This window comes from Stegostoma tigrinum, chromosome 12 (genome assembly GCF_030684315.1).
Source record: "Stegostoma tigrinum isolate sSteTig4 chromosome 12, sSteTig4.hap1, whole genome shotgun sequence".
Classification (NCBI taxonomy): Eukaryota; Metazoa; Chordata; class Chondrichthyes; order Orectolobiformes; family Stegostomatidae; genus Stegostoma; species Stegostoma tigrinum.
Window position 1 is genome coordinate 66,193,606 of NC_081365.1, and position 12,877 is coordinate 66,206,482.

The 12,877-nt window shown below is 40.1% G+C and overlaps 1 protein-coding gene across 3 annotated transcripts in view; it reads left to right on the top strand.

Moving 5' to 3' along the window:
- LOC125456983 (adhesion G-protein coupled receptor G6-like) overlaps positions 1-12,877 on the top strand; it is a 205,003-nt gene that overhangs the window by 125,838 nt on the left and 66,288 nt on the right. For all 3 annotated transcript variants that reach the window (XM_059650387.1, XM_059650386.1, XM_059650388.1), the window contains exons 25-30: positions 2,836-2,883; positions 3,788-3,826; positions 4,634-4,672; positions 5,721-5,768; positions 9,276-9,323; positions 10,479-10,526. In XM_059650387.1, the coding sequence (XP_059506370.1) occupies positions 2,836-2,883; positions 3,788-3,826; positions 4,634-4,672; positions 5,721-5,768; positions 9,276-9,323; positions 10,479-10,526 (270 nt within the window). The remainder of the gene's footprint in view (positions 1-2,835; positions 2,884-3,787; positions 3,827-4,633; positions 4,673-5,720; positions 5,769-9,275; positions 9,324-10,478; positions 10,527-12,877) is intronic.

Below are 12,877 nucleotides of genomic sequence, written 5' to 3' on the forward strand. Positions count from 1 at the left end.
AGAAATGTACGTGAGCTAATTCTCACTCATGCACGTCAACTATAAATGGAATGGTGATGTGCCATGAGGATTTTTAGAGATTGATACATACTGAGTGCCAATGTCCATAAATGTGGAGTGCATGTGGCTGGTATCCATGGTGTTACCCCCTTAGGTGCTGGTACATCATGATCAACAAGGAGGCTATTCAGATCAAATGGTGAGTTGAATTTGCCAGGTACCTGCTCTGTATTCCATCTTCAGTTTGGCTTCACCTGCATCAGAAAATTGCAAATTATCTTAGAGATTTAAATATTCAAATTGACAAGAACACATTAATGGATAGGCTTTTTTTGTTTGATTGAATGTCCTTGTTCTCATTCTTACTGATGCACTTTGGTTGACACATTCTGCTCCTCTGTTTATTTGCTGCCTGTCCTCCAAAGTATTTTCTATGTTTCAGTGAAAGTTGCCTCTCTCTTGGATCTAAAGCCCAATGAGTAAAAGCCTAAACTCCTCAACCTCCCATTAAAAAAAAATCCTTCCAAGCCTGGGATCAATCTAGTGAACCATCTCTGGGCTCAGAGAAACTTACAGAAAACAGTCATTTGTCTGAAGATCTACAGTGGCACATTTTTGAAGGGGAGGCCAGTGACTCTAAGAATTTATATCCAACATTATTTCTCTTTGGGATTGATTCCCATTTCAAATATGGACTTGGAAGGAATGGTTCAGAACTCATCAATTAATGAAAAATTGTAGTATTTTGCAATCAAGTCCCCAAACAGTTTGCATTGTGAGCACAATTTGAAAAATAATGCCAGAATCTGCATGAAGCTGTTGATTTCTGATCTGAAATTATGTACTTCCATTCGAGGGGACTCTGTGTGCCTATTACTGGAATTTTCGCTCCTCAGAACACATCAAGCACTGTTAATGTGCCCTTTGGAAATATTAAGAATGTAAGAAACCTGCTGTTGAAACAGAACCATTTAGACACACAGGAATTTCCCATTGTTTTATTTTAGAATTAGACAGGAAACAAAAATAAGATTCTTAAGATTCTTCAGTCTGTTGTGCATGTACGCATTTAGAAACACGGCTCTTTCAGTCCCAATCTTCTGCACATTCTGTGTAATCCAGGAAATTTCTCATGTCCCAGTATTTATCCAGATTCCTTTTAACAGTGCCTCTCAAACTGCATCCACTAACTCATCGTGTAGTTCATTCCAGATCATATCACATTTTTCCATCAAATAGCTCCAGCATGGAAATGTGATTTGTGTCATTGCAATAGTTCACTTTAGTTGTTTACAATCAGAGAACTCCTGGAAGTATGGTGCATGAAGCCAATATCTGTAGCATTGAGTAGTGAAAGTACTAGATTGAGTTTGGATGGCACTTATAGCTGTAAATCTTGTGATTACAAACTTATTGTCTATAATTTCCAACAGTAATCAGGCTGGCACTGTAATGCTTGGTCTCACCTAAGAACTCCAATTTACAACATTGCTGGGGAAATAATCATGGCCCTGGGAGTTAGCAACATGACCAATAGGTAGTAATCTTAAAATTTCAAAGATGGTGGAGCATTTGCAGTATCAGTCTGGATCCTGTTATTTCTCACAGCCAATTTTATTTATAATCACACCGTCTAATGGAAGATTGGGGTCACTGGCTGACCAGAATTTATTGCCAATTCCTAGTTGCTTTTCACATGGTGATAGTGAGCTGCTCTCTTGAATTGCAGCAGAACATCAGTTATAGATAGACCCACAATCTTATTAGGGAAGACTTCCAGGAGTTTGACCGAGCAACAGTGAAGGATCAGCAATATAATTCCAAGTCCGGATGGTGAGTGGTTCGAGGAGAACTTGCAGGACGTGGTGTTCCCATGTATCTGCTGACCTCAACCTTCTAGTTGGATCCAAACATCCATGTGTTTGGATGGTGCTGTTTCAGGATATTTGGTGAATTTCTGCTTTGCATCTTGAAGATAGCACACATTGCTGCTACTGATCTTTAGTTGCTTAGTAGTGCTTCCATGAATGACCACCTCACAGTTTGTCAAGAATGGAAATTATCATAATCAAATAACTGTATGTGATCTTTTATCACAAATTCTTTTCCTAAATTTACCACACACCTACAATGGAAAATTGCAAATTGAGAGTTCCGAATGTTCAAATTGACAACTGCACACTAATTGTTCTCCTCCTTAACGATGCACATTGGTTGACACATTCTGTCCCTCTTTTAGTTCACCATCAGCATCTTGTTTAAGTTGCACCGTGATACAGAGGGAAGAGCTTTGAGAAAGAAAAGGGCACAGAGTCAGTTATGTTCACTTAACATTGTCCCGTCACCGGTGCAGTTGGCTCTGGAACTGCCAGTATTTGGAAAAGTGAACATCAGCCTAATGCTTGCAAAAGAAATATCGTGTCATCATTCAAAGTAATCCACCAATTACAAAGAGGTTTTTGGAAGGCTGTCCCACCAGGTTGTTTCCCACTGATGAAATTGAAAATCACCAGATCAAAACTGTCCTCCTTAATCTTTATAGAGGAAATTCCTTTTCCATTTCTTCCTCCTTGTATACATTTCAGAACACATTGAATGCAGCTATATATTGATGGACACGGCATAATTTTTATTCAATAATTATACAAATACGTCTGTGTTTACTGTCTCATCATTATTGACAAATCTTCCCCCTTCCTCTATTTCCATTTCCTCTTTTGCTTTAAAGTTCACAACAGTGAAAAGTAAAGTAAAGGGAAAGGTGCTAAAATCCGACACAATCATCAGGGTATGGATGTTGATTGTCTAATCTGAAATCATGTCCTTTTCTTATAGCAAACTCTACAACTATTACAGGGACATCATCTTCACAGAACACAACAGGTACTGCAAACATGCCCTTTGAAAATGTTAAGAATGCAAAAAGAAAACTGTTGTTAAAATTAAACAATTCAGAACCACAGAAAACTGCTAGTGTGTTTTATTATCAAATCAAACTGCACAGAGGGAGGTTGTAGAGTCCATTGAACCTATACAAGATGTTTGAAACTGCTGTGCAATTATTACCACTCTCCTGCGCTTTCCACATATACCTACAAATTCCTCCTTTTCCAGTATCTATCCAATTTCCACTTCTCATTTAGTGTCAGAACAGCTTCCAGCAACTCTCATTGCACTGCACTACATTTTTAAAAAAAAAACAAAAGAACTGCTAGAAATCAGACACATAAATAGAAATTGCTGGAAAATTTTAGCAGGTCTGGCAGCATCTGTGGAGTGCAATCATCAGAGTTAACATTTCAGGTCTAGTGACGCTTCTTCAGAACTCACTTTGAGATTTTACAGCAATTTCTGTTTTTGCATCCTGTATTGCATTTCATATCATTATCACATTTTTCCATCAAACACAAAATGATTTAAAAATGTGATTTCTGGGATTGTGTTTGTTCACTTTAATTGTCTCAAAACAGAGGTACTGATGGTCAGTTGGTACACTGAATCCAATCTCAGTAACGTGAATTGTGAAAACGTTATTTTGATTTGCATTCTTCATATAGTCAACAGTATCAAACCTTCAATAATTTAACAATATTGGTTTTCTGGGCATTCATTTGCCTCTATCATTGACTTATAGTGCTGGCAATATCAGATCGAACATTTGAGATCACCAGCTGGTTTTCTGGTTAACAATGTGCTGGTATGTAAAACCCAACTCCAAAAGGTTAGTCCTTTTGGCTGCCAAGATGGAAATAAGCATCTTTAATTTAACCTTTTGTCGTCTTTACAGGGAATTCACTTATCAACATGACCATCTCATTTGGAACAGGTAATTACATAATGATGTTTGAGGGATTAAGTTCTTAAGGTTAATTCTATATGTTAATAAACAAATTTGATTTTTATTTCCATGACTGTACAATGTCTAAGGTTCTGGAGTAGATTTGTAGCTTGGGTTGTGGGTGTTGAGGTTGGTTGGCTCTCCGAGCTAGTTTGTTGTTTCGCAGACATTTCGTTACCGTGCTTGGTAACCTCCTCAGTGCTGCCTCTGAAGCGCAGTGTGCTTTCCCATCTGCTTTTTAAACTCTGGGGTCCGTTGATCTTTTGTAGTGGAATATATATGGGGTCGAGTTCAATGTGTTTATTAACAGCATGCTTTGTGGAGTGCCATGTTTCTAGGAATTCTCATGCCTCTCTCTGCCTAGCCTGTTCCAAGACCCAAGATTCCACGTGCTATCACACTTTCTCATCAAACTGGGCACATTTTAGTTTTGTGATTTCCGAGATTAGGATAGTTCACTTTACTTGTGTCAAACCAAAGCATACTGCTGAACTGACAGTGCAACGAAGACAATCTGAGCTGCATGAATTGTGAAAATGCAATAATTAAATTTGGATGCTTCGCAGAGATTGGTGGATATTATCATACCCTGGACACTCAACGGTATTAGTCAGCTTGGGATCCTTTGCCACTACAGTGAGGTTTTGGAGCTTCGTCTATCAGATTCGAATATTTAAGCTCCTCAGTTATCTTATGCCATCGTGTTGGTTTATAAAACACCATTTCACCAGGTTAACTCATCTGATTATCAAAGTGGAAATTATACACGTGATCTAACTCTTTTGTTTTTTACAGGAAATTCTGTTACCAATAACAGCACCTCTCCTGGGACAGGTAATAACAAATAGGTTTTTGAGTAAGTAAATTTTGAAAGTTAGTTCTATGCATTAATGAACAAGTTTGATTTTCGTTCCCATGTAAGTATATTTGAGCTCCATCTCCCTAATGGACATCAATTTGCAATTTCTGTCCTCTCTATAAATTAGCCATGAGTATCTCCTTTAAGACACATAATGTTATAAAAGCATGCTCTAGAGTAGAGCGAATAATTGTAAGATTTAAGTCCCTTAATTGTCACAGAACCTTAGTCACTTGTTGGAGACCAGAAAGAGGTCAAGTTGAACACCAGCGTGAGTGTATAATTGGTAAATGGGCTGAAGGCTCCTAGATGTTGGGGCAGAAGTAGACCATTCAAACAATTGCTCAATCAATCAATGAGTTCTGGCTAATCTGATAATCTTTAGTTCAATTTTTCTCCTTCATCCTTGATTTCCCTCACCAATCTGGCTTCTACAACCCTCTGTCGTCAAGAATTACACAGGGTGACTACCCTCTCAGAGAATAAATCCTCCTCATCTCTGTCCAAACTTATTCTGAGATTTGGCCAGCTGGTCCTAGACTCTCCCACAATGGGAAACAACCTTTCCTCATCTTCCCTGTTAAGTCCCTTAAGAACCATTCATGACTCATTAAAGTCACCTCTCATGTTTCACAACCTTAATGAGTGCACGCCTAATCTACTCAACCTCTCCTCATAAGAAAATCCCTCCAAGTCTGGAAACAAACTAGTGAACATCCTTTTGTTCTGCCTCCAATACTCAGTAAAAGCAACTATTTCTCTGAAGATCTACAATTTTAAAGGGGTGATCAGGGACACTTAGAATTCAAATGAAATTTCCTAACATTATTTCTCTTTGTGCTGATTCCATTTCAAATATGGACTTGGAAGGAATGGTCCAGAATATCAACTTGTGTTAAAAAAAAGTGTTGCAATCAAATCCCCAAGTGGCTCACAAAATTCTGTGTACAATTTATAGAGTAATGCCATAGTCAGCCTGAGGCTGTTGATTTTCTGTTCTGAAGTCATGCTCTTCCATTACAGAGAACTCCATACCAACAAATGGGACCTCAGCTCCGCAGATCACAACAGGTGATGTACTTTGGAAGAAGGAACGAGACAAAGGAGTGCTCAATCAATGGCCAGACACCAGGAAGCTCTGAGGGACAGAGGGCTCTTGGGGTGCTTGTCCACAGATCATTGAAGGTGGCAGGGCAGATTAACAGGGTAGTTAAGAAAGCATATAGGATGCTTGCCTTTGCCACAACCGATAATGTTTATGTGAGCAGGGAGGTTATGTTGGAACTGTATAGAACTTTGTTTAGGCCACAGCCAGAGTAGTGTGTACAGTTCTTGTCACGACACTGTAGGAAGGATGCGATTGCACTGCAGGGGGTGCAAAGGAGATACATCAGGATGTTTCAGCTGTGAAGAGAGACCGGCTAAGCTTGGTTTGCTTTCTTTGGAACAGAGAATGTTGAGGAGCTGTCCTGAGAGAGGCGTATGAAATTATGTGGAGGTATGGACAGGGTGAACAGAAAGCAACTATTCCCCTTAGTTGAAGGGTCAATAACAAGTCAGTATAGTTTTAAAGTGAAAGACAAGTAGTTTAAAGGGTATTGAGGAAAAGCATTTTCACCCAGAGGGGGGTGGGACTCTGGATGCATTGCCTGGAAGGATGGTTGAGATAGGAAAACTCAAAACCTTTAAAAAGTAGGAGTGGGACATAACATTCAAGGCTATGGGCCTCCTGCCAGAAAGTGTCACTCATATAGGTAGTTGTACAGTCTGTTTTAATTCATTAACAGGATGAAGGTGTCACTGGCTAGGCAGCATTTATTGCCCATCCCTAATTGCCCAGATGGCAGCTCAGTGTCACCCACATTGCTGTGGGTCTGGAGTCACATGTAGGCCAGACCAGGTAAGAATGGCAGAGGACATTAGTGAACCAGATGGGCTTTTCTCCCAACAATGAACAATGGATTCATGGTCATCATTAGATGATTAATTCCAGATATTTTTATTGAATTCAAATTCCGCCATTGACCATGCAGGATTCGAACCCAGGTCCCCAGAACTTTATCTGGGTCTCTGGATTAACAGCCCAGTGATGACACCACCAGCCCGCTGCATCTCCTCTATAGTTTTGGCAGTACAGACTTGATGGGCTAAGGGCCTCTTCGGTACTGTATGATTCTATGCAGTTGTTTGTTAGCTCGCTGAGCTAGTTGTTCTGTGATGTGCAGACGTGTCATTTCCCTTCTAGGCATGTCATCAGTGCGACCTCAACTGTTCTGCTTTCTTCTGCATTTATATAATCCTCTGCTGTGATAGTCTTGTTGCTTTTGGCTCTGTTGTTTTCACAATGGTTTGTATATGGAGTCTGTTTCTGTGTGTTTGTTAATGGAGTCCCATGTTGAGAACCAGCTTTCCAGAAATTCCCTTACATGTCTGACATTTGCTTGCCCCAGTATAGTCATTTTATCCCAGTCAAACTGATTGTCCTCATTGTCTGTGTATATTGAGACAAGTGAATATTGGTCATATGATTCTATGGTTTTAGGTGCTATTAATGTGCTATGTGTAAATATTAAGGATGTAAGAAACTTGTTGTTGAACTAGAATCATTCAGACTCCCCAGGAAGCTTCTGATATGTTTTATTATTGATTTAGTCAGTTCTAACAGGTATGTCTCCAGCCATGATCCACCTGGACTCCCCATAATGCCTGACAAGCTCCCTGATCATTAGAAACCTGAGTTTCACCCTCTGGAATGACTTGACAGGACAGGCCCAAGTTATTACCAATTACTCCACGGATTAATCTTCCAATACTGACCTACAGATATTCCCTGGACTACTTCCATCTGATCTTGGACTTTCCGAGGCTCACTTGTGGACTGTAAGAATATTTATCTTTGGACTCATATAGGACTAACTCCCTAACTGATGGCTAGCTCTCTGACTGGTATCTGACGAAGTGCGTGTCTGTTGCGTTGCCTACTGACTGACATTCCTTCAAGTCACTGAGCACTCCCCTTTCACTTTCATACATTGTCGTTTGCTGTGTACGGTTCCGGCATTGACTTGTCACAGTGATGGGACATACAACGATATGCCATCCTCGCTGCTGGTTGATACATTTAATTTTATTTGCTCTGCACCACCATAAGCTGCTGCCTTTTCTTTTGCACTGAAAAGCAAACACGACTACAAGGCCCATTAAGAGCGAAATAGTGCAGATGCTGGAAATCAAAAATCAAAGCAGAAAGTACTGGGAAAATCTTAGTGGATCTGGCAGTGTCTACAGAGGAGGAAATATATTTCATGTTTTTAGTATGATATGAGATGTCGACAGGCCTGCTGAGTTTCTCCAGAACTTTCTGCTGAATTATTTAAACCACAGAAGCTGTCTAGCCCTATCACAGCGCGAAAAGACTTTTGCCCAGGAAAGCAAGCTGAAGTGTGTGCCCCTTCTCAACAATAAAAGCCCTTGTACAGATACACAAATGCTTGGCTGTCTCATTATAAACTGGTCTTCCACAAGTCGTGCCAACTAAATAAACCTACCAGAGATCTTCAAGTAAACAGAATCCGTGTACCTCGATGGTGTTACATTTAGGTAACATGCGATTATTGTTGCATGATGTGCAGTGGATTTCTTCTTTAAACTAAAAGAAGAACAAGGAAGAAACTAGCATTTCCAGGCCTGAAGGCTAGGGAGAATTGCAGCATATAAAAGATAACAGCAATCTAGAAATTCCCACAGCGCACAACACAGACAAAACTAACATTTCTCCATAAACTGTATTTTGGAATTAGGTCATACCAGCAGTATCTGAAAGCCCATTTCAATTCTGAATGTCTAGCAGCAGTCATCCTTATGCTTGAACCACTAGAAAATGCACCTAAAGCAAAACAGCAAAAACGTTGCAGGCTGCATGCATGAACAACATACAGCAGACAAGAGAACCCATAAGTTTAGGACCAGGTGATGGCTTAGTGGTATTATCAGTGGACTGTTAATCCAAAGACCCAGATGATGTTTTGGGGACCCAGGTTCGAATCCTGCCATGGCAAATGGTGGAATTTGCATTCAGTTAAATGCCTGGAATTAAGAATCTAAGAGGGTTGTGAATCCATTGTCAATTGCTGGAAAAAAACCATCTGGTTCGCTAATATCATTTAGGGAAGGAAACTGCCATCCTTACCCGGTCTGGTCTGTTAATGTGGTTGACTCTTAACTGCCCTCTGGGCAATTAGGGATGGGCAATAAATGCTGCCCAGACAGTGACGCTCTCATCCCGTGAACGAATGAAGAAAAAATGTTTCAAGCCAATAAGCAGAAAAGGAACACACAATACAGTGCTGAAAGCAAAGAAGGTCAGACTCTAAATCCAGGAGAATGAACTTGAAAGACATTGATCTCCCATGATAGGTCAAACAGAAAAAAATGGACATTTACAATATAATGATAAGTAGATTGCTTTGTGAAAAATAAATTCCTGTCCAATAATCCGTAGACAATTTACAAAGTAATGTCATAGACAGGGTGAGGCTGGTGATTGTCTGATCTGAAATCATTGTCCTTCTCTTGCAGTGAACATCACAACAGGCATTGAGACATCACTTCCACAGATTACAACAGGTACTGAAAATGTGTTCTTCGCAAATATTTGAAATGTAAGAAACCTGCTGAAATTGGGCCATTCTGAAATGCAAGAAGCACCTGATGTCTTTTATCAAAGACCTGCGCAATTGATCCCACCCTGATGCTCCTCCCATACAAACCTGGAAATTACCATTTCTCCAGTATTTGTACAATTCCCTTCTGAATAGTTACTATTGCAACTGCTCCCACCAGCTCATCATATAGCGCATTGCAAACATATCATATTTTTTTCATCAAACAGGACAGGTAGTGGGAAATGTGATTTCTGATGACTTAACTGTTCTTAGAAGATGCCTCTTACAACCTGTTAGAACATAGAACAGTACATAGAACAGTACAGCACAGAACAGGCCCTTCAGCCCACAATGTTGTGCCGAAAACCATCTGGAAATCTGTTCTGGAAACTAACTTTATAATTGGTAAATGCATCAAATATACTCAGGTTAAACTGTTGATTCTTTTCACATTACCAGTGATACAGTATTACTGGGGAGATAAGCAAGTCTTTGAATTAATGATTAAAATTTTTGAGCTTATTCTTCTTTAAGCTACGTCTCAATATTGAAATCCACAGGTTCAGGGCCTGATACATGATGTCTAGACTACATTTTCCTTACATTCTCCATCCTGCTGCAGTCTTGGCTTGTCTGTTTCTTGATTAGTTCGCTATCAGTGGAGAACATTCTCTCCCTTCACAGCATAATTTACACCCATTTTGCGGCTCTTTTTCTCTTCCACTATCGTGAATAACTCCTTTGTTTTGGGCCCTTGGCCCCTACGTCATCTATTCCCTCGACTTATTCTCTGCATCTATCAAAGATAGAAAAAAAATTTCAGAACTTCAGTTCTAAGAGGAGTCATACTGGATCCTAAATCTTAACTGTTCCTCTCTCCAAAAATTCTGTGAGACCTGCCCAGTTTTTCTGTGATTTTCTGTCATTGTCACTTTGAGCTGATTTTGTTTAAACTAGGTGTTTCGAAGAAATGATCTGGATTTAATCAGCTCAAGTATTGAATGATTGGCAATTAAATCCTTATGTGGTTCCAATTTTGTATACAATTACCATGCAATGCATTGGACAGGGTTCGGCTGTTGATTGACTGATCTGAAATTGGATATTTTCCTTGCAGTGAACAACAGTCCTGTAAATGGAACATCCACTACGCAGAACACAACAGGTACTGAAATGAACAAAAAGAGCAGTTGCTGAAGAGCTCAGCAGGTCTGGCAGCATCTGTGAAAAGAAAAAAATCACACTGTCCGGTGTCCCTTCCTCAGGACTTTTTTTCCCACAGATGCTGCCAGACCTGCTGAGCTTTTCCAGCATCTTTGTTCTTTTTTACAGATTTACAGTTCTTTCAGTTTTTATTTAGATACTAAAACGAGCTCTTTGAAAATAGTAAGAATGTAAGAACTTGGTGTTAAGTAATTGAGCATTGCGTAACATTTGCTTCTGTGTTTCAGAAGACAGTCATAAAATAGAGGAAGGCTCTTTAGATTTTTATGTCTTGTGCAATTCAATTTGTCACACTGCCCAGCAGTTTCCCAATAAGTCTGTTCATTTGTCTGTTTGAAGTATATGATTAGAGTAGATTCAACCTCCTCCAATTTTTCAGTCACTTCAATCTAAACAGTAACAATTGATTGAGTATTTTCTGCTCAATTTCCCACTTGGACGTATGCTAATTACTTTAGACCTATATATCCTGGCTACCTGCCATGCTGTCAGACGTTGCTGATGTGATTTTGCCCCTGACAAGGTGTTTTCACACAATATTTACCATATTACCTGCTGTGCATATTATGATATTGCATCTCATAATTCATCAGCAGAAACACTTTCTTAATCCTAGCTGTGTTGTTGGCATCTACATGGACTACGACAACTAGATCCTTAAAAAGCTAATTCCAAATTCCTACCCAGGTGAGAAGATTATGTCCTGAGCACCAGGCAGGCAAATAATCTTCAGGGTTCTTTGTCTTTGCTGCAGAGGACAATATCCACCCCATAACTGTTATCCCCTATTAATACCACATTTCTCATTTCCCCTTCACGTGAATTTGAATTATCCATTATGGCGGTGTGGTCAGTTCACTCATCCTCCCCGCAGTCTCCCTGTCCACACTGGGAACAAGAATCATATACCTTTTCTAAAAGTAGTTGAGGCTTCTCCAAAGCTAAGTTGAGGATCCCCATACCTGCACCACTCTCAGATACATTCTCCTGTGCCAGACCATAACCAAATTAGATGCTCTCTCCAGTAGTCAGGTACCTCACTTGCGTGCAACTCCAACCCCACCATCACCACCACTGCGCCCCCCCCCCCCCCATCCCCCACCTCGTGATCTGTCACAATGTCTCCGGTTCACTAACTTTTGAGACAATGTTCCTTGAGCAGCCAGCACTTACAGCACTGAGGTCACTTTGGATTGCCAGCATTCACCAGGCCCCACATACTACAGCTGCAATGCATTACCCACAAGTCATCACTGTCCTATTTAGTTCATTTATTTGAATGTGAGATATTTTAAAAGTGACTTTTTAATTTGTATTCTTCTGCTGTAGTAACATAGAACATAGAACAGTACAGCACAGAACAGGCCCTTCAGCCCACAATGTTGTGCCGACCATTGATCCTCATGTATGCACCCTCAAATTTCTGTGACCATATGCATGTCCAGCAGTCTCTTAAATGACCCCAATGACCTTGCTTCCACAACTGCTGCTGGCAACCCATTCCATGCTCTCACAACTCCTGTGTAAAGAACCCACCTCTGACATCCCCTCTATACTTTCCTCCAACCAGCTTAAAACTATAACCCCTCGTGTTAGCCATTTCTGCCCTGGGAAATAGTCTCTGGCTATCAACTCTATCTATGCCTCTCATTATCTTGTATACCTCAATTAGGTCCCCTCTCCTCCTCCTTTTCTCCAATGAAAATATCTCCTGATTTAAGCCAATTGGACTATCAAAAAAGACACTGAAGAGATACCCACCAACTTGTTTTCCTGTACCGTCACACTTCAGGTCTGACAGGTGGAGTTAGGTTGGAGGGGTTACCATTGCCATTTTTACTTCCCATTGCCACTGGCTTACTTACACAAGTCTGCTCTCTGTGTGCTCTATTTTGCTGTTTGTGTTAAGATCTTTCTAATTGTATCTTTGTTTAATTGTGTTTTCTTTCTCTCAAGTACAGTAAGCTTATGTCCTGTCAGTAAAGGACATTCCTAACCAAGTGTGCTCCACAATATCATAGTTCTATCAGCCAGCTTTCGGGGATCTGACTTGTTCAATTTTAATATCAGCTGGAGTCATAATGTTTCCTTTTGGCGGTGTTTACTACTGTAACCATAGATCTGTTCAGTCATTTTTTGTCAGGAAATGGAGGCTGAGAAACTCTCCTTGGTCCAAATTTCCTCTTGTTCAAGGCTGTTTTCTAGTTGGAGTTCAACTAGTTGATCAAATACCTGCCACCAAGATTTTGGAGACTTTGGGTTTATTGGAGATAGTTGCAAGTGCTACCATAG